General features: G+C 46.8%; 1 protein-coding gene across 1 annotated transcript in view; it reads left to right on the forward strand.

Moving 5' to 3' along the window:
* The first annotated feature begins 555 nt into the window (after window positions 1-555).
* Window positions 556-22,884, forward strand: part of LOC126263377 (uncharacterized) — a 292,477-nt gene continuing 270,148 nt past the window's right edge. Inside the window, exon 1 of the mRNA XM_049960469.1 lies at window positions 556-616. Coding sequence (XP_049816426.1) covers window positions 556-616 — 61 coding nt within the window. The remainder of the gene's footprint in view (window positions 617-22,884) is intronic.

A 22,884-nucleotide genomic window follows, 5' to 3' on the forward strand; every position in this document is an offset into this window, starting at 1 on the left:
TCTCCGGCCGACCACCAAGAGGTCCATCCCCCAGCCCATGTTAAAAGATAGAGCACTCCAGAAGAACACTATAGATCGTACGATAACACTAAATGGGCCACACCAGTTGCAAGTTTTAGCGTGAGAATATACACGTCTCTGTTACGTAGCAAACATTAAAAACATTGCCCCACCAAGAAAAGTACAACGTTTCTCATTACATAGACAGAAATTTTGTAAGCGGAGCTTAGCATTAACATTGAGACGCTGATTGGTCAGTTGAAAACATAGCCATATACCTTTTTCTTAAACCAACTTCGGTAAACAGTAGTAAGGATTAGGTCGAGAGAGTTGCTACCGAGATGGCGAGGGCCGGCCGCGGTGGTCTAGCGGTTCTGGCGCTGCAGTCCGGAACCGCGGGACTGCTACGGTCGTAGGTTCGAATCCTGCCTCGGGCATGGGTGTGTGTGATGTCCTTAAGTTAGTTAGTTTTAAGTACTTCTAAGTTCTAGGGGACTTATGACCTAAGATGTTGAGTCCCATAGTGCTCAGAGCCATTTCAACCATTTTTTTGAGATGGCGAGGTGTGTGGAGCTGCGCTGCCAGCCGCCCCTGACGCTGCCAAACTACAGACAAGGTAATGAAGGCACGCGATGCCACATAAGACGGCGTAAGGCTTCACTCAGAACAGCAGAAGTCCCCTTTTTGCGTAATACCAGTGTCGATCGTCAATTAAACTTTGTAGTATTCACATTTGCTACTTGAAGTTAAAATCTGAAACGCAATGATTTTTCTGTTATATAATTATTGAAAAGCCACATCAGCCACTGGAATTAATGACAAGTTAAATAAGTAATTAAAGATAATTGAGGGTCACTGTAGACCATTTTTAATAGTTTTCTCTTTTATGAAACTTAATTTAAACCTAAATTATAGATGTGATATGGCATAGGTCATCCTTCAATCAATATAGAACTTGGAAGCCCATTCAGGGAATACTCGTTCACATTTCTGTTGAACGCTGATGGTTTTTATCTTCCTTTATGAAAATATTTCCTTTTATCTATTGTACCATTTATAAAAAATGTTTTGTGAGTAGAATAAAAATTCCAATGTTAAACTTCACTGCTTTGTCGACGTTATTTTACCAGCTAACTAAAAATAGGAAAGCCTTGAACCCCTTCCACTAAATTTAGTTAGTATTAAGATTCTTTTACAGGGAGTGCAGTGGAGCTGACGCTGAAATCGTTACGTATTTGATTATATCATCGCTAGACTCACTGAACTCTTCTCAACTCTACATGTCGTGTGTGGTCTGGCGTCTCCTTACCAGCAACAGGCCTCAGGTTCAAACTAGTCAATTCCCTAAAAAACACGCTCAGAGCGTTGTTGCGCGAAAGTGGTACGGAGACACGACTTAGAACAAACAGACACCACGCAGAATGTTAGAGTACCGGTCATTGTCCTGATCCAGATGGTTCGCCGTGGCACACAAACGCAGCCCTTCCGCGAATTCGGCGCTGGAAACAGCTTTTAAGCGCTAGCCAGCCAAGTACGTCACGTTCGGGTACGGAAGGGCAACACGCGGCGTCAGCTGGAAATCCCCGCAGTGCACTCTACCGCCACCGGACCGCAAAGGGACTACTGCCTGTCTGCCCAACCTGGACAGGCAACACCACGCCATCCCCCAGCGTCTGCTCCTCACCGTCGGTCCAGACTTGACTCCAGGCAACGCTGTCTCTGTGCCACTGGAACGACGCGATTTCAGCATTAGAGAATACCTGGTGGTCGCCCGTGACAACAGCAACTGCTGCAGCTGCGACACCGGAGTATTACGGGGGAACTCCGGACCGCATTAGAGAAGGGAGCACCACTAGAAGACTGCCTGAACTGTATAAATTGGTAGAGAAATAATAAAGCGTTGTTTTGTCTTCACCAGGACCAGCCTCTGCTGCTGTCCATATCCCCCACCATCGACAGAGAACCCAGTCCTGATCCAGACAGCCTCCCTCTCTTACATCAGATGGGCATGAAGATGGACATTCTGGAAGACTTCAGCGCCATGTTTCCATGGCAGCAGCTTTCCGAAGGGGAAAGCGAAGTAGATAGACGGAAGCTAGAGATCTCAGTAATATGAGACAGCAAGATATGAAAGTAGCAGCAGAAAACTTTTTACTTTCACTCGTCTAATCCATATGTCCTTTGGTTTGACCTTTCAATAATTGTTTCCATAATGTCGGAGTTAGTTACCGCCATGGTGTTCTGTAAAGGATCGAGGGATAAACCGTGGACTCCAGTAACATGGAGAATGTGACGCCCAAAGAAAACAGTTATCAGGTACTATTTAATTCGTTAAGGAAGGTTTAATCTGTGGCACACTGCCGAGGGATTACAACTAGATTAAAGAGTTGCAGCGATATTGTTTGGTTGGGTTTCACTGTCTCCAAATCGTGCGGAATTGTCGCAAAACAGCCAAAGCTCCGAGACACCACATGGATGGGGCGGTTGGTAAATTAGTGTATAAAGAGCTTCGCCGTTTACAAGACCATGAAAAATATTTTTGCTGCCAGCCATAAAGCGATGGAGAATATACTGGCTATAATTTCCAGCCTGTAAGTCCACATTACTCTTCGCACTCACTGAAAGAAAATGTTTCTACTTGCTATTTACTCAGCAGGATCAGTGGACTATCACTATAAATAAAAGTTTAGAGTTTTAATTGATTAATGTATGCAGTGAATGTTCGCACATAAAAGTAATAGCATTAATGAAAATAACAATAATTTCCCTATCAGAAACAGCACTATTAGCAGTTCATAGGCGACCTCTTCGGTAAGTTCCAAGTAAAATGGTCTATCGCCCTGACTTGTAATCACCAAACTTAATTGCTGTCCTCAAAAGTGGAAAGTAATCTCGCAACTTGCCACGTGGTTTTGTCAACACTACGGGCAGCACACAAACAGTTACTACCATGAAATATAAGCGATCCCGGATAGTGTAAAGGCCTTGCGAGTTCTCTTCCTACTTTTACCGAAAACATGCGATTGGTAGTTGCCTAGCTCTGACGTCGTCGGCATTTGACTGATGCTGACAGGATAGCTTGGTGCCAAATGTGTATTCAACTGCCTCTCGGGCTGTATTTATACAATGAAGAGCCAAATAAGCTGGTACATCTACCTAATATCGTTTAGCGCCCCCGCGAGCACGACGAAGTGCCGCAACAGATGGGATTCCCTTGCCCCACCCCCAGCCTGCTGGGAAATTCGGCTGAAAAAATCCGCGAGTCCTTAATGGGCCGATGAACTTTGGAAGCGAAACGTATACAATTAACATTTGAAGTCTGGTACCTTGCAAGCAGACGCTGCTCGCAGCATGAAAAGTTCGTAACTGCGATGGGGATAGGTAAATTTCCGTTAGTGCAGTAGTCGATACCAATGTTCATAAAAGTTCTCGATACGAACTAATATCAGAATTATGCGATATATGTGAGCATATGATCCGTGACAATTCTAAGCTTGGTGACAAGAAATTCTACTGGCGCCACCAACTACTTGGGTTGCCGGTATCGATTCGATCGTGTGTGGCAGGCTAAGATCTTTGGTCGAGGTGTGTGTGTTGTTGGTTTGGCGGGGCCTAAAGCTGAGTGGGCTAGACGGCACATGTTGCTTTTGGGGACTCCGGCTGTCCGGCGCGGGTCTCCAGCTGCAGCGAAAGGTTAAATCGGTCGGGGGCAAGCCTGGCCGAATCGGTTAAGGATTGGTAGCGGCGGGCTGTTGGAAGACTGACGGACGTCGCGTGCATCATGGTCGGCAAGTTTCCGGCCTGCTCTGGGAGCTTAAATTTTACGGCAATTCGACGACAACCCGTTATAGCCATACCCTGGCTGGAAACCTCCTAGTCACGGTTCCTTCACATCTGAGTAGTGTTAGGTGTTTTATTCTTATTTTAAAGTACTTGATTTTGTAAGACCATGTCTGTGTTTTATCGAATTGGACCTGTTATATTAACGCGTCTACGAATGACTGAGCGCATGATCATCGGTCAGTGTTACTAATCCGAATTTTTTTTTCCAGGCCATATGCCGTACAAGTGTACGAGTATCCCCTGTTATAACTTCCATGAAGGGAATTAAATTGTGGCATAATCTGTGTGGGAGGCAAGGCAATCTTGATACATGTGTATGCTTGAGTTATTGCGTCAGCAGGCGCTGATATTTTCGCTTCTGAATAGTAGTATTTTTAATTGGTGTTAAACTTGTAACCTGTATCAGTAGCCGCTTGTGCCATTAATTCACGTTTTCTGCTCTTTAGGCACTCTTATGTGTAGCCTTATTTGGGCAGATTACTGTTCCCTTTCGATGTGTGTTGGCACGGTAGCTTTGGCGGCAAACGGCGCTTTATTGTTCCCTGGGCGCGGAGCAGAAGCATACTTGCTGTCTGCCGGAGCGGTACTTCGTCCTCACACGACGTCTGGGCCGGCCGATTTGACCAAGCGGTTCTAGGCGCTACAGTCCGGAACCGCGGGACCGCTACGGTCGCAGTTTCGAATCCTCAATCGGGCACGGGTGTGTGTGATGTCCTTAGGTTAGTTAGGTTTTAGTAGTTCTAAGTTATAGGGGACCGATGACCTCAGATGTTAAGTCTCATAGTGCTCAGAGCCATTTGAACCATTTGACCGGCGTCTGCGTTGGCAGGCGATCTGGTGCCCTTATCAGTTGCATCGTGGTGGCTGAATTTACGTAAAGTTAATTATCTGACGCGTGCTACGCCAGAGTGTCACCGATTAAGCGGGAACCAGTGGTCTGCTGTATTTGGAGAATTTAATAAGGTCAGGAGGTATAAGCCTGTTTGCCAAGCATGAGATTCCTCCGCATTATACGTCTTTAACTACTCGTTTAAACGTTGCACTCTGGTTCAAATGGTTCTGAGCACTATGGGACTCAACTGCTGAGGTCATTAGTCCCCTAGAACTTAGAACTAGTTAAACCTAACTAACCTAAGGACATCACAAACATCCATGCCCGAGGCAGGATTCGAACCTGCGACCGTAGCAGTCTTGCGGTTCCAGACTGCAGCGCCTTTAACCGCACGGCCACTTCGGCCGGCGTTGCACTCTTATTACTACTTCTCAGCACGTTAAGTTTAAAACCTGTTCCTTATTAATGTAAACTGTCGAACCCTACCTTGGTCCACAGTCGTTAGCTAACGGCACTTATTGTGACATTTGGCTACTGGTTCCTTGTTGTATGTGATAGCCGTCTGTTATGGCTCTCAGCTTACATTGAAGTTTGGGTATCCGTACATTTACTAAATGTTATTGTCAACATTTCTGCTGCTTTGTACTAGTTGGAAGTAAATTTCAGTTGGATGTACTCCAAACTTATCTTGAATTTCGGGCAATTGTGTATTTCTGAAAGGTCATTCTCAATGTTAGGTTCGAGATTACAGGTTGCGACATTTAAATTTTATACCTTTGTAGTTTGCCTGTTTTGAGGGATTCTGTATTTTATTGCTTCAGAGTTGTTTTGATTTAGTCCTATACCATTGCTAAGCGGCCTTCCTACAGGTACAGTCAATGGGGGGACTTGTGATCCTTCCTGTGTTCGGATGAATGTTACCCGATTTTGTAAAGGTTATCTTAGGTTCGCTAACGTTAGTACATTTAATGGCTGTCATTGAAATTAATTTGGTTGATAAAACTGTTTGTTGATCCCACTTGCAGCCACGACCAGTTGGTATGACCTTTACTTGTTTTTATGAACTGTATACTTCATTTTTCAAGCTCTACTCTTAAACGTATAATAGTTAAAAATATTTTTAAGTAATTGCGCCTGTTCAAGTTTTGCTTATGAGAATTCTGATTCATTTAATGTGTTTTTTTAGATGTCGTGATAAAATTGTTGTTACGTAATAAAGTGTATCACTTGAAACAACAAATGACGAAATATGTGGGTCCACCTCCCACGTGTTTTTCTTAAATCTATCCCAAGCTTAGCTGTGAGGTATTAATTGGTAGCAGAGCGAGACTACGATCCATGGACGTCTTGGTTATTGACCCAGAATGCATCCACAACCACGCTCTGCTACACGCAAGAGTGCCTAGGGAGTGGAAAATGTGAACTAATGGCACAGTCGGCTACCGAAACAGGTTAAAAGTTTAACACTCCATAAAGTTACTGTTGTTCAAAAGCGAAAATATCAGCGCCTGCTGATGCAATAACTGGAGCATATACATGTACCAAGATTGCTTTGCCTTCCACACAGATTATGTTACAATTTAATTCCCTTCATTGAAGTAAACAAGTACGATGTATGGCCTGGAAAGAAAATTGCGATTAGTAACATTGATTGATGATCATGCACTCAATCATTCGTAGGCGCGTTAATACAACAGGTCCAATTGCGTACAACACATACAAGGCCTTACAGTTTCAAGTAGTCAAAAAATAAAAACAACATTTAACTCCATTGGGATGTGAAGGAGCCGTGACTATGAGGTTTCCGACGAGTGTTTTATTTCCTCCAACCCTTACAGGCGGTCTTCTAGGTGCCGTAAAACTTAAGCTTGTAGAGTAGGCCGGGAACTGGCCGACAAGGTAGCACGCGACACCCGTAGGTCTTCGCGCAGCCCGCCGCTACCAATCCTTAAGCGAACCGGCCAGGCTCGCCCCCGACCGATTTAACCCTTCGCGGCTTCTCGAGACCCGAGCCGTAAGCCGGAATCCCCATAAGCGACATCTACCCACCCACGTGCCGTATAGGCTACCCTCTCTCTAGGCCTCGCTAAACCAACAACATACACACCTGGACCAATGACCTTATCTCGCGACACACTAACGAATCGACATAGGAAACGTAAACAGTAGGAGGCGCCAGTCACAGCCCTGCCGCGAAGATTAGAGCTGCATATGACGTAACTAATAGAAGCAGTGCGTTCGGGTTAAAGACATGTACAAGGTTTACTTTTAGCATATATTAGTAAAGGTATCTATTCCCTACTATTTTAGTATGGGTGAAACTTCTTTGTATTAGCCTTGACACACCTCGAATGAAATCTTATTTTTCCGACTTTTGAGTGAACAATTTCTTTTCCAAAAATAATTTGCTTTTAAATTTATTGTTGAGAAACAAATTTTCGCATTCCTGAATGTTGTTTTGCAAAACTGAGGAAGATATGCATAAACTATAGGTTGTGGATTGGCAAGAGAGCCAATCTACTAGGAGGAAGCCGAAAGGCACGCGTTTAATCTCATGCAGGCTGGCGTGAGGTCTGGAATCACTGATAGTGGCGACACGCGGGTCCGAGGTATACTAACGGACCGCGGCCGATTTAAAGGCTACCACCTAGCAAGTGTGATGTCTGGCGGTGACACCTCATTCCTCCCCCGCAAATCGGCGGACGGTTGTGGCATAAGGCTTCCGCCCGCCGTGGGGAGGACCCCATGTCGACGTAAGCGACGAGGTGGGGAGCCTAACAACAGGCGAGGCTGTGCCACCCGCACCCTGCCATTCGGACCGAGGGGAGCTAGGAAACGCCTGAAAACCAGCTCCAGGGTGCACGCCAACATGCGGTGTATGCGCCCGCTGAGAGACAGGAGGGGCCGAAGGGTCGACCTCCATCGGGCCGGGGAACCCGACGGGCGAAGACGACATATGGTCCGGAGCGGGCAAGAGTTCCATGGCGGAGGACACGGGAAGCGAGCGGCGGCGCGTGACCCAGGGAGGCGCCCGGCGGTTGCAGCGACGCGACCACTGCGGGCGGCGCCGGCGGGTGAACAGGCGGCGGCGGCGGCGGCGGCGGCAGCGCGTCGCCATGGGGCAAAATGGAAGGTATCGTCAGTAACACCTGCGGCTGATGCGAGCCAGTAGATGGGTCCCCAGGGCGCTGACCGGACGGCACCGTCGCTGAAAGCAGACGGGGAGCGGCAGATCCCGTGCGACGACAGAGGCGCAGCTGATTGAGATGCCGACGCACCTCACCAGAGGCCCCCAAAACCAGATACGTAGCGCGGCCGAGGCAGCGAAGAATGCGCCCTTCCAGCCAACGCCGTGAACCTCGATAGTTGCGGTAGTAGACAACGTCGCCTGGAGCAAAAGCAGGTGTCTGCCGCTGCACAGGAACCTGATGCGGCTGATGTAGCAAAGACATCAAGGTTCGATGAGGGCAGCCGTGGGGCAACTCAGCCAGCGAGCGACCATCTCGGGGCTGAGAGCGATACGAGGACAAAAAGAGCAACAACGCGTCCTCCCGAGATTATGACTCTTTCAACTTTAACATCTGCGACTTGAAAGTCCTGACCAACCGTTCAGCGGCACCGTTTGACTGTGGCGAAAACGGCGCGGACGTCAGATGTTGAATACCATTGGCCATGCAGAATGCCTGAAATTCTGCGGACATGAATTGTGGGCCATTGCCGGAAACAATAGTCTGTGGCAGACCTTCAATGCAAAAGATAGCAGATAACGCTTGGATGGAGGCAGATGACGTCGTGGAAGACAACCGGACAACAAAAGAAAAATTACTGAATGAATCTACCACAACCAACCATCGAGCATTCCGGAATGGACCAGCGAAATGTATGTGTAAGCGTTGCCAAGGGGAAGTGGCTTTTGGCCATGCAAAGAATTTCCGCGGCGGTGCGGATTGTTGTTCGGCACACGCCATGCAAGAAGAGCACATATTCGTAATCGCAGCATCGATTCCGAAACAAGTACAGTGTTGGCGAGCAAGTTGTTTCGTTCTCACTATACCCCAATGTCCTTGGTGGAGAAGCCGTAAGACAGAGGACTGTAACGAACGTGGAACCACGACCCTGGACTGATCATTATCAGAACGGAACAGCAAAACACTACGTCGTACAAAAAGTCTCTCCTTGTGAGCAAAAAATCGGCGAACCAACGGATCCCCGATCCGTGACTTTGACAAGGGCCATTGCGTGGCAACAAAACGCAGAACGGTAGCCAGGACATGGTCGGCAGCTGTGGCTGTAGCTACACGACGAAAATCAATCGGAAACGATTCGACCACGTCATCGGTTTCCGAATCAATGAACATGCAAGCAAGTTCGGAGGAATCGAATGCTCTATCCTCAGCAACAGGCAAATGGGACAACGCATTGGCGTTTCTGTGCTTAGCAATGGACCGATACAAGATATCGTAGCGGTACTGCGAGAGGAAAATAGACCAGCGAATGAATTTCTGCGCTGTACGTGGAGGTACAGGCTTGGTCGGATGAAAAAGCGATGTCAAAGGTTTGTGGTCTGTGATGATGGTAAAGTGACGACCATACAAGAAATCATGAAACTTTGTAACGCCAAATACGAGAGCCAATGCTTCTTTCTCGATCTGTGAATAATGTCTTTGCGCAGACGAGAGCAATTTGGACGCAAAGGCAATAGGGCGATCGTGCGAACCATCTTTGTGCGCAAGCACAGCACCGATCCCGAAATCCGATGCATCTACCATCAACAAAAAAACGGTTCAAATGGCTCTGAGCACTATGGGCCTCAACTGCTGTGGTCATAAGTCCCCTAGAACTTAGAACTACTTAAACCTAACTAACCTAAGGACAGCACACAACACCCAGCCATCACGAGGCAGAGAAAATCCCCGACCCCGCCGGGAATCGAACCCGGGAACCCGGGCGTGGGAAGCGAGAACGCTACCGCACGACAACGAGATGCGGGCTACCATCAAAAAAAGGGGTTTCTGGGGATCGAATGGCGTAAGGCAAGTATTGGAAAGCAACGCCGATTTCAACTGGCGAAAGGCGCGTTCGCATTCCGTCGTCCAGATGAACGGAACACCTTTACGGCGTAAGCGATGAAGCGGAGCTGAAAGGGAAGAGGCGTGGCGCACATAGCGATGATAATAATTGATTTTTCCCAGCACACTCTGTAGCTGCTTCAAATTCTGCGGCGAAGGCAAATCTTGTATGGCACGGAGGTGCTCTGGACTGGGATGTATGCCTTGGGCATTGAATACATGTCCCAGATAGGGTAAGTCACGAGCAAAGAACACACATTTTTCTTTCCGCAAGCGAAGACCATTTTGTCGCAAGACCTGAAATAATGTTCTGAGATTGGCTAAATGTTCTTCTTCCTTCTTTCCGGAGGTCACAATATCGTCCAGATAGTTTGCTGCAGTAGGGACCGACGCACAAACAGTTTGCAGATATTGCTGAAACAATGCAGGGGCGGATGCAGACCCGAATGGCAGTAGTTTGAATCGATACAAACCAAGATGGGTGTTAACCCCCAAAACGCGCTGGGATTCTTCGTCCACCGGTATTTCCAAGTAATCATCTGCTAGGTCCAACTTCAAAAAATATTTGCCTGGGCACAGATTGTCAAAAAGATCTTCCAGGCAGGGTAAAGGAAAAGTTGCAGACACTAGTTGGGGATTCACTGTTGCCTTGAAGTCCACACAAAGTCTCAATTTTCCGGAAGGTTTTTGCAAAATTACTAAGGGTGATGCCCAGAGAGATGCCTGCACACGTTCAATGACACATTGTGATTCCAAATCGTGTAATGTTTTTGCGACCTCATCACGCAATGCTTGGGGAACACTGCGCGCTCTGAAAAATTTCGGTTGCGCGGTTACTTTCAGTTCCAAATGTGCGTTATAGTTCTTAGCGCAACCGAGGCCCGGTGCAAAAATGTCTGCAAATTCTTCACAGAGACGAGAAACACTGTCTGAAGGCACAGATTGGTTCACTGATAGGACCTGATTTACTATAGACAAGTTAAACAACTGAAATAAATCGAAACCAAACAAGTTCACTGCAGAAGAAGAACGAAGGACGTAAAATGACACAAGTTTTGTTTGTCCCTTGTATGTTGCAAGAAGGCTGCACTGTCCTAACACAAGGAGCCCGTGACCTGAATATGTAGTTAGCTTAACATTTGCGGCACGCAATGGAGGTGTGCCCAGCTGTTTGTACGTGTCTTAATTGATCAGTGAAACTGCAGCTCCGGCATCGAGCTGGAATGGTCTCACTTTGCCGTTAATGTTGAAGTCTACAAAAAGTTCATTGTCCTGTTGATGACAAGAGCGACTGTCTCGTGCAACGTGAACTGACACTGGTACAGAATCACTTGCGACTTGCCGGCATTTCCGGCGATGTCGACGCACACTTTTTGTGGGACGAACACAGTCACTGTTAGAGAGAGTGGCACTAGGCGGAGTGGAATGAACTACATGAATTTCCATGGGCGAAGGATCATGAGCCGGAGTATTCTTGGTTCGATTCCAATTCCGGCGCAAAGCAAAGTGCCTGGAATGGTTGTGAGTGTCCGATCTGAGCTTTTTCTGGCAAACACTTTGAACATGTCCTTTTTTATTACAGAAAAAGCAAATAGCCTGGCGGGACGGGCAATTCTCATGCGAATGTGTAGTAACACACCGCGGGCATGATTTCACTGCATTTGCTTGCTGCCGCGGTACACGTGGCTGAGAGACAGGCGGCTTTGGCGCGGCCGGGCGCGAGGACTGTTAAGTGTTCCGTGCAGCTCGCCCAGCGGGCTGGTTAACCTGACACACGGGTGGCGAAGTTTCAAATGATTCCTGAGCAAAGTCAAGTGTGTCCTGCCGATCCAATATGTCTATCACTTGTTGAAGGGAGGGATTGACTAGTTTCAAAGTCTGTTCCCTTATACGAACATTAGAAACGTTCTGTGCAATGGCATCACGTACTATAGTATCTGAATAATTGAGTCCACATTGACACTCAAAAGCACAATCCCTAGTAAGGCCTTGCAAGGTTGCAACCCACTCCCTATTAGTCTGACCTGCCGTACGTTTTGTACGAAAGAAGGTATACCTTTTTGCAACTACATTGACTGATTCTTTGAAATATGCATCTAATGTAGACAAAATACCGTCGTAGGACAGAGTTGCTACGTCGCGTCAGGGAAATAATTTCACTATCACACGGTACGTTTGGACGCCGCTCATTACCTTGAATTCTGTAGGTGGCGAGATGGAATCCAAATTGGCGTGACCACTCCGTCCAGCTTTCCAGTGCCGCATCAAAAGGACGAAAAGGTGGTGCAACTGCGTGTTGTGGATGCGGGAGCGGTGGAGCGGCGGCTGCCGCATCGTTTTGCATTGCACATTGACCCTGGACGAGCTGTCCAAGGGCATGCAGTAAGGCCTGCGTCTGCTGATTCTGTAAGCGATAAAATTCGGACAGTACATCTGTAGATTGTGGCGAAGCCATTACACAACTAAATCAGGGCAGTATAGTGACGAACGCGGTGTGGCCTCGTCACCACTTGTTGTGGATTGACAAGACAGCCAATCCACTAGGAGGAACCCGAAAGGCACGCGTTTAAGGTCACGCAGGCTGGCGTGAGGTCTGGAATCACTGATAGAGGCGACACGCGGGTCCGACGTATACTAATGGACCGCGGCCGATTTAAAGGCTACCACCTAGCAAGTGTGGTGTCTGGTGGTGACACCACACTATACAAAATCTCTGTGACCACAATTGGCAGAATTCTGATAACAATGCTTTTGCAAAATTAATATGATGGTTATAGCATTATTTTAATCACACATCTTCTGTTTCGAGATAATTCACGCGGGTAATTGAAAATTACAAATATGGGTGTAATATGCCAGTTCGGCGAGTCTAGGTTTAGCTTTTTACGTGCAAAGATAGTACGCCATCCACTCTCTGATAAACTGCTCTGTAAAACTATTCGCTTCTCAAATCGAGTCGTGGACAGCTTGTCGGGCGTTAATAGCTGATGAGAAAGGTGAATAAACGTGTTTCGGTCATCATGTAACAACCAGACAACGAGCACTAGGCCAGAACCAGTGATAGGTGAACTATTTCTTGTTGTTGTTATTTCTAATGATATTGTAGTGCAAAATTGGTGAATAATAGCACGCAACACGCATTTTCCTTACCTGATGTTTACCTTCGTTGTATACAGATTGAGGGGATGGGATATTAGAAGCGCCGGTAGGTTTGGCCGAACGGTTCTAGGCGCTTCAGTCTGGAACCGCGCGACCGCTACGGTCTCAAGTTCGGAAGCTGCCTCGGGCTTGGATGTGTATGTCCTTAGGTTAGTTAGGTTTAAGTAGTTCTGAGTTCTAGGAGACTGATGACCTCAGATGTTAATTCCCATAGTGCTCAGAGCCATTTGAACCATTTGATATTACAAGCAGCACATAAATCTTCACTTCTACAATGGGCCCAAAAATCACAGAAACATGAAGTAGCTGACTGGAGGTATGTAGTTTGATCCTACGAGTCATAATTTTGCCTCCTATTCACATGACACAAGGCGGCGACTGCACTTACCTAACAAGAAGCTTATTAACCAGTGCAGAGGGTGTAGGATGTAATTCAGGAGCTACTGTGATCTTTTGGGGATCTTAGCGTACTATTCTGTACCACGCCGATCACATTTGTACATGAATGCACGGAATCAGAAAGAGGGTTGCAGCAACACCAGCTGCATGCGACCATGGGTGTCGTACTTCGTAAACTATAACATATCCAGAATGCGATCTTGACTCTGCAGGGGAGTGTGCACTGATATGAAACTTCCTGGCAGATTAAAACTCTGTGTCGGACCCAGACTCGACCTCAGGACCTTTGCCTTTCACGGGCAACTACTCCACCATCTGAGCTACCCAAGCACACAGACGAGGTACTGGCAGAAGTAAATCCGCGAGGACTGGGCGTGAGTCGTGCTTGGGTAGCTCAGATGGTGGAGCACTTGCCTGCGAAAGACAAAGATCCCGAGTTCGATTCTCGGTCCGGCACACAATTTTAATCTGCTAGGAAGTTTTATAACAAAGCCGTTGCAATATTGCGAGGGTGGCCAGGCTGACACTGGGGGGATACAGTTAACGCAACAGCACTGAAGCAGCTAGGTGTCACTAGCCTTTCCACACCAGTGGCTGATGAAGTGTTTAAAGAATATGCCAAAAAATACAGCACAGGCCAAACATGTGCATTTCGGAATAGTATATAGCCCAGCAATTTATACTAAACTCACTACTATCAGCATCACAGCTCTTCCACCACTGGGGCTATGTCGCCTGGCCACCGTATGAATGCTGATCTAGGATCACAGTTCGCATCCATGCCCGGAACGCTGTCCAGAAGCTTTTCGGTCCTAGTGCAGCTGCTACAGGAGGCCAGTGCTGGCCCATGGTAGCAGCAGGGGAAAGTGGGTCATTGTCCGCTACGTCTGCACCTTCCAACAACGCAGAGAGGAGGAGGAAGGAGTGCACCACCGCAGCCACTGAGGATGCCGAAGCGCCACAGGTGGCATCACGAAGGCCACTGCTGTCTGACCTTGTGCTCCGTGCTGGGCATCACCAACGTATGATACAGCGGATTTCCTCGGTAAAGTCACCGCTATCCTGTGGTGGGCTGTAGCAGGACGAAATAGCATAGGCAGTGAGTATTTGGAGATTGAAATCTGTGGCTGAATGTAGTAGCTGAAGGTCGCTAAAATTCCCTCATAGATTACTGGTTTCGGCTCATTTATGAGCCGTCTTCAGATCAATAGAATTATTACGTAATTCAGCGTGTATCAGCCACCAGGCACGCAAGTTGGGCAATATGAACACCGGATATGTATATATGGCTGACTTGTAAATAATGTAAACATGCCGACTTACTTTAGTGTGTACGTGAAAACTGCTCGACAGATTATGGCGATGTATAATGCCTGGTGGCAGACGCAAACTGAATTAAGTAATAATTTTAAGTCATGAGAAGAAGGCTCGTCAGTAAACGAATAAAGAAATTATCACGCCGGCCGGAGTGACCGAGCGGTTCTAGGCGCTACAGTCTGGAGCCGCGCGACCGCTACGGTCGCAGGTTCTAATCCTGCCTCTGGCATGGATGTGTGTGTTGTCCTTAGTTATATTTAAGTAGTTTTAAGTTCTAGGTGACTGATGACCTCAGAATTAAAGTCCCATAGTGGTCAAAGCCATTTGACCCACTTTTGAAATTTTCATACACACATTTCAACATAGCAATTCTCCCGTTTCCAAAACTAAGTGTCAAATAACAAAGAATTTGCTGACTGTCTCTCTGGCGCTCCCAGGCGTCTCGTCGAACGCTGTCCACCTACCGACACCCCACGGTGGTGCTTACAAATGGTGCCAGTAGTCATCGGCCTCCACTTTACTACTAATTCAGATTGACATTTTAGTACGAAACAGGACGTCGATACCTTCTAGATGACCACCTGGTGCTCTCTCCTCTACATCACTCCGCTGCAGAGTCTGATGTGCACCCTTCGGTTGTTCTTAATGAGAACGCCATATCACATAGCTGGATACGCGTGTTCCTGATTTGACAAACACCCTCTCGGGCAAAGAATGGCACTCTAAATCAAAGAATGTACAAACACAGAATAAGGTTCGGACCATTTTGAACAGCGGGTAAAATGTAGTACTCTATACATCCGCAGCTTGGTAGCTGTAGACGATTTAAGCATCAGTGAGCATCAGCGGAATATGGCTTCACTGAAAAAAAAAGAAAAAACAGTGGACTCCCTCTGTCATCGAATTACGGCTCTTATCAGGGCTAGAAATGATATTTTTCCTCAACACAGCTGTATTTATGGTGTCTTGTTTTATTGACTTGCCATTTATTTCGAAACAACTACGGCATGGCACCGAACAAGTGCTAAATTGCGTGAAGATGGTGCCGTTGTTCCTGAACAACCGACATCAAATAAATAAACAATAAAGACAGCTGAGTGGCGAGAGAAACTCAGCGAACAAGTGAGGTTCACATGGTTCAAATGGCTCTGAGCACTATGGGACTTAACATCTGAGGTCATCAGTCCCCTAGAACGTAGAACTACTTAAACCTAACTAACCTAAGGAGATCACACACATCCATGCCCGAGGCAGGATTCGAACCTGTGACCGAAACAAGTGATGAATCGGAGCATCTACTGCAGAGCCGTAAGCGCCGCGACAGTAGGCACCGAAATAGAGGAATAGACTGATTATTCCACGCATAGAAGTATACACGAAGCATAGACTGTGCCAACGAAACATAACATATGCACTTCATAGTGGTTTCCAGAGTATGGATATTGATTCTGAAATAGCCGTGGACGCAGAAGAACAGTTCACAACCTAGGGAGCAAACCACAGCATTCGCTAACGACACTGTGCTGCTCGATTACAGACGTCACGGAGCGCCATACGTGTCAGCCGTTCGTTGATGCCCAGTCGCGGAACCTGCGCTAATAAAAGCGCCGTTTTAAAGCCGGGCCCGGCCGGCCTGAATATTTCAGGGCCGGCATAAAGCCGGGCCGAATATTCGGCGAGCGTGCGCGCGCACGCCGCCGCCATCAATTGCGCGGCCGGCGCGGTATTTTACTGCCCCGTAAAACATTGAAAAGTGCGGCCCTCACTAACGCATAACACACTTCGCCTAAAATATTACGGCCCCGCCGTGCGTACGCTGCTGCGCCCTTGTTCTGCACTGATTCGAGCTCGGCCACTGGTTTTCGTTGTTTCCTCTACGGCTCAAGTGCCGTATTTACCAAGCGTATATGACTTTTACCAATGTTTTAACGAATTACCTATAGAAAAAATGGCATATGACTTCGTGTAAGAGGGCAGGTTTCTTGTTCATTTTGTTGCACTGTATATGGTAAAGGTGCCAGTCCTTATTAGTCGTATACCATTGGCATACTCCAAAGTTACTAATTAAGTGGATAGACAAAGCGAAACGAAGGAGTACTAAAAAAAATTTTGAGGAGTAAGTATGTAAATGGACATTATATCAAATTTATGGGAAGCCATCTGTGTGGTAGCGTTAAGTAAGGCACCACTGTCCACGCTGCTATTCGTTCACGATCTTAGACCATAAGCACTGTAGGGGGCGGGATGTAGAGGAAGAAAAGTTCCGTTCAACATATTTCCTCACGCGTTCCTGATACGACACGAGTGCTTACCGCTTCTGCACATCGCAATATAACACTCACTAAATAATGTCGGTATTTAATTTCAAAACATAGTCAGAAGTCGACCGCTTTTTTTTTTGTCGATGCAGGAGAAAATGTTACACATGGCTCTGAGCACTGTGGGACTTAACATCTGAGGTCATCAGTCCCCTAGAACTTAGAACTAATTAAACCTAACTAACCTAATGGACATCACACATATCCATGCCCGAGGCAGGATTCGAACATGCGACCGTAGCAGTAGCGCGGTTCCGGACTGAAGCGCCTAGAACCGCTCGGCCACCGCGGCCGGCGATGCAGGAGAGAGTGCTTGCTCAGGGTATGGTCAGAAACAGTGATTCGGTCGTTAATGGCAGGGGTTAACCACTTGTGCTATTTGTGGCTTCCTTGACTCACAGAGCATTTCACCATACAGAGGCTGTTACCTGATGACCACTTGTGTTGCCACTAATCTGCTAGTGACGAGGCACCGCCACTCCTCCGTTGTCTCGTTGTGGGCCAACATTTTACTATGGATTTGCAGGAGATAACGCCCATTAGCCATTGGCATGTAGTTGGCCATTATTCGGCAGATCAAATGAGCGTTCGTACAGTAGTTCACTCAGCCTTATTCTCTCAGACATCCCTTCAGTTGTTTGTCTAGGGGACACTTGTACGTATTGCATCACGAGTACAAAATTGGTATGTCTTAGCTTTACGACATTTAATGACTTCGGCGCGAACTGTGCGCTACTTAGAGCCATATTGTCAACTATGCTCTCTGCACTGGGAACAGTGTTGATTTTGTTGCGGTTTTCATCTTTTTATGTTCATGTCTAAGGGAATCTCCGTCATAAGGTAGGTGACAGTATAATGTTTTATTTACTGGTGAATATATATGAAAAACCTTAGTTTTCAACAATCTATATTCATCGCTATTCGTTAGTATGAAATTGATAACGAGAAAATGGCGATGTTACGTGTAACGAACCGCTGTAAGTTTTGAATACGTAGCAGTACAATTTAAGAAATTTTCTCGTATATATCCCGTGCTATGTTTTCTTGTCGTCCTCTATCTATCGATGTGTCGGGTTGGCAGTGGAACGAGTGGTGGGTCAGCCACCAGAGGCAAGATTACCTGTTAAGACGTACGATTTTAAAGGAAGTGAGGTTCGAGCCAAGCTGGTATATGCTCTTACGATATGCCAGTTGTTCCTGTTTGTCCAGTAAATATAGCCTGACGGTAAATTTCGTTCTGACGTGATGGCTGGACCTTGACTTGTGCTCAGCACTTGCGTGTTTGATGGAACCTGGTGTCACCTGTGGAGGCGGTTTTGTTACCTGTCGCTGAGTTCTAATTATAGGTCGTAATGGTTGCCTAAGAATTACGGCCAGTTGGTTCCATAACTACAGAGGTACGGCAAAAGTTTCCGCTGGCTAGAGGTGCTGGTTATTTGGCGCTGTTGTTGATTTCCTCATCGATTCTCAGAAATTACGGTGAACATTTTATTTTTACGGCTGTTAGATCGATATGTGATCTGCCAGTCTCTGTGCTCGTTGTCCTAGTTACCCTGAAACCAGTCACAAGCACAGGAGAATCAGTGGACTAGTTATGACAGGTTGTGTGTTAAGCAATTTACTACCTTTTGTTATTAATTTTTCGGGGTCACTGGAGACGCTAGGCGAAGTTGGGTCGTGTTCAGTGTCGGTCGTGTTCAGAATGTCAAAGCTACATGCAATTGAAGTCACTTTTGTGACGTGACAACTAAAGCTTTATTAATTGTTCTTTCTTGTACTTTGTGTGGACGAGCGGTCTTTTAACCTCAAAGTGGTATGCTCTGTGCGCGTATAGTTCGTAAATTTCATAATGCTTCTGTGCCTCCTTTGTAACAGGAAGTCCATCCTATAATCCCGTCTTTTCATTTTGTGTGTCCATGGACCCCGAACCCGGATTCAGCATATCATTAGTAATTTCCGTACGGCAACAAGTAGATGACTTGTTACCGAAGCCGCGGTAATGGAGATAATTAAGAAACTAGTTACGTTGGCCATTCGTTTAGACTGATGTTCTTAATTCTAATTTCTGTTTTGGTTTTGCTGCCATTACCATGTGACTGTCCAATCGCACAGACGGAATTCAGTAATATTTCAGAGTATGAATAATGGTATTGATTTTTTGGAGCACTCAAGTCTTAGAGTACCTTTGCGGGTGTGTACGGTTCTTTCTTCATTATTTAAAAGGACCTTGCTGTGTCAGTACTAGTAATCACGTCTGCACTCTGAAGAAGATTTGCCTATTAATTGAACTGTTAGCTGTACACTAAATTGCATTTACGCAGGTGGTTAATTTTTCATCTCAAGTTGGCACATGTTGTTTTACTCATTGATTATTTTCTTAAACTCTGTCAATAGTTATTCTTCATAAAGTTAATTTTCTTACATGGTAATAACAAACCCAATTGGCTGTATCAGTCCTGGAACATCCTAGGGGATTAAATCTGTGTGCCGGATCAAGACTCGAACTCGGGAGCTTTTTGTCATTTGTTACCACCTGAGGCATCCAACCACTGCTCAAGACCCTCCCACACAACACATGGTCCGGCACACATTTTTAATCTGACAGAAAGTTTCGTATCAGCGCACCCTACCGCAGAGTGAAAAATTCATTCGCGAAACATCCCCCAGGCACTGTCTAAGCCTTACCACCGCAGTATCCTCCCTTTAAGGAGAGCTGGTCTCGCAAGTTTCACAGGACTTATGTGAAATTCGTAAGGTAGGAGATGAGATACTGTGACGATGGGTCGTGTGTCGTTCTTGGGTACTAAGTTGTAGTTTGTCGTTGGCGACGGAGCGGCGAGAAGGTGTTCTTAACTGTCGCGCCGGCCTAGTAGAGTATGCAATCTTGTTTTCTTTCTGTAAGCCGAGTCGCTTACTACAAGTTCGTTAAAGTAACATGGGGAACTCCTATAGTACGAACACTACCAAGATTACGTTCCAGTATGAATATACATGACCGGGGGCATGTGAAGTAGAAAACTTCTTCCGTGATGAACAACGTCTAGATCCACAATTTTTCAATCACGGCCCATTGTCGTTAATTTTATAAGATGATGAACAAAGACGCATGCACGAAGATGATGACTGGCTTTGCTGGCAAGGTCCAGTTTAGGACCTCAGTTGGGCAGGTCGGCGCTGTTCCCATTGAACATGCAGTACACGGGGATTCTCTGGGTTTACGAGCTACCTTTCGAAGATCCCGTCGATTTCGTTATCTCCGCTCTTAAGCCGTGCGGGACTGTCATGAGTCATGTGGCTGAGAAGTGGCGGACTTTTACAACGTATCCCGTATTCACTGGAGTATGACAGGTCGAATTCACAAAGCATGCTCCTTCGCCGGTTGCCGTTCAGTTATCATGTACGATGCTCAACTGCGCACATGTTCAGGATGTTGACAGTAGTGTCGTTGTTCGTTCCGATTGTTTGCAATGGCCGATCATCCAGATTCCTTCAGCAGAAGCGGTACAGTATGTTCCTCTCTCGATTCTATCCATTACCAACGCACAAGTGACGACACCTACGATGTTTGGCGGTGGGGATCGGGATGAGATACCGCCGCAGACAGACGGACACGTTATTAACTAGGCACAAACCAACCGCTCGCCTCAGAGTGAGTCAACAGATAGCCCCGAACAGCAACTGCTATTGCAGGGAGATGTCTCCGAAGACAACGAGCAGATGGTTGTAGGTGCACGAGACGTGCCCAGCCAAGATTTCCTCTTGGAAGGCACAGAGGAGTCGAATGTACACACATTATGACAGGAAGACGCCCGTCCGGAAGCAGAGTTCGCCCCGAAAGCACAAGAAACGCCGACGAACGGCGTCTGACGACTGTCTCTTGCTGACAGAACAGACGATCGTAGTGCTCTCGGTCGTGTAGTGACCCACCTTCTATGGCGGCGACGACCGACACTGCTCCCCCTTTAGAAGCTGAGACGATGGATTCTTCTCCTCTGGACATTTGTTCAGAGATCGAGGGGACGATCGCATATCGTCCCTGCCTCCAGGAAACAAGATAAGGGACTCCCTGGTAGCCGATGTAATGCACCCGCACTTGTGGGTCCACGACGTGGATGACGACTCTTCGGTGTATATAACACTTGTAGAAGAGGAGAAGTTACACTAGCTGCAGTCTCCCGCAGACGTCATGATAATAAAGACGATAGGGTGGCTCTGGGGTGACAAAAGTCGTCGCAACGGCTCACACTGACAACTGCCACTGCCTTACACGGCGAACTACAGTCATATCGTTTCGCGGCAATCAACGCCAACACCACCCGGTCACGCGAAGCAGTCAGTGTTATGCGACATGCGTTATGTGGCAGACAGTGAATTGGCTTTATTCCAACAGGTATACATTCTTGGCTGCCTGGACATCTCTATACTCCATACACGACATGCATATCTCAAGCGTCGGATACGGGCAGTGGCGTCGCATTTATTCTCAAAGCACGTTTAGTAGTCACTGATGTACGTTACCTACTAAATGCCAGGGGCATGGCGCTTACTGTACAAGGGATATTCCCCCCAAAGTTCACGCACCGTCGGGTGGCAGCAAAAGGCATGAACGTTTCCTTTTCTTTGCTGAGGAATTAACGCAATTATGGCAATGCTGGATATATTATATGGTGATCGGAAGCGATTTTTCACTGTACACAACTCCCAACGACCAAATTCCACACCATTCACCAGGCCCAGCACTAGGCGCTCTCACTTGCCAACTCGGTTTGGTAAACACATGGGACATCATCTATGCTGACAGGACGGGTTGCACGCAAGTCATGTGATGTGAAGGTAGGTAGGAGAATGTCATGTCCTCACACAAATGAACGATGCTTTTCGATCGGTACCCATGGGATTTTCTGTGGTATGATAGAGTCTAGCACGAGTGCAGTGGTTGTAGGAATCTGGAACATTATATAATTATTAGTTCTGGAATACTTTAGTAAATAACTTTTACCTAACTTTGTCCTGCTACTGCACTCCGGGAACATACTTATAATAACTATCTTTCTTGAATACAAATGACTCATTAACAAACATTAACTGGATTATACAACAAGTAGGATAACAAAATTGTGGTGTCACGTGCGTAATACATGCGCGAACTAGAGGCTGCGAACCTAGCGAGCTGAAGGCTACTCTAATCTGACTTCGCTACCGACCTGTCGCTGACTCGGCTGGAGCGATCTGGAAGTCTCTGTCCGTTCCATACGGCGGCGCTGCAAGCGCCAGCGAGTCCAGAGAGGTTGCAACTTCTGGACCGCTATCGATTATCGCAACCTCTAGCGTGGTGTCTATCGTTGGCACCACATCATGGAACTTTTGTCTAGCGCAATGACGAGATGTATGCCTGTTTCTCTCTCAGGGATGCTCTCACGGTAGCCGAGTAGTGGCCGGCGGCATTTATTGGCCCACTGCTTATACACTGTAGAATCAAATAAACTGGTACACCTGTCTAATATCGTGTAGGGCCCACGCGGGCGCTCGGAAGGGCTGCAGCACGATGTGGTATGAACTCGACTAATGTCTGAAGTAGTGCTGGAGGGAACTGACACCATGAGTCTTGCAGGGCCGTCCATAAATCCGTAAGAGTACGATGTGGTGGAGATCTCTTCTAAACATCACATTGAATGTCCTCTCACATATGCCCAATAATGTTCATATATGTGGAGTTTGGTGAACATTAGAAGAGTTTAAAATATGAATAGTCTTCCTGGAGCCACTCTGCAGCAATTATGGATGTGTGGGGTGTCGCATTGTCCTGCTGGAATTGGCCAAGTCCATCGAAATGTATAATGGACATGAATAGATGCAGGTGATCAGACAGGATGTTACGTACGTATTAGCTGTCGGCGTCATATCTAGACGCATCAGGAGTCCCACATGACTTCAACTGCACACGCGA

This window comes from Schistocerca nitens, chromosome 6 (assembly GCF_023898315.1).
Source record: "Schistocerca nitens isolate TAMUIC-IGC-003100 chromosome 6, iqSchNite1.1, whole genome shotgun sequence".
NCBI classification, from domain to species: Eukaryota; Metazoa; Arthropoda; class Insecta; order Orthoptera; family Acrididae; genus Schistocerca; species Schistocerca nitens.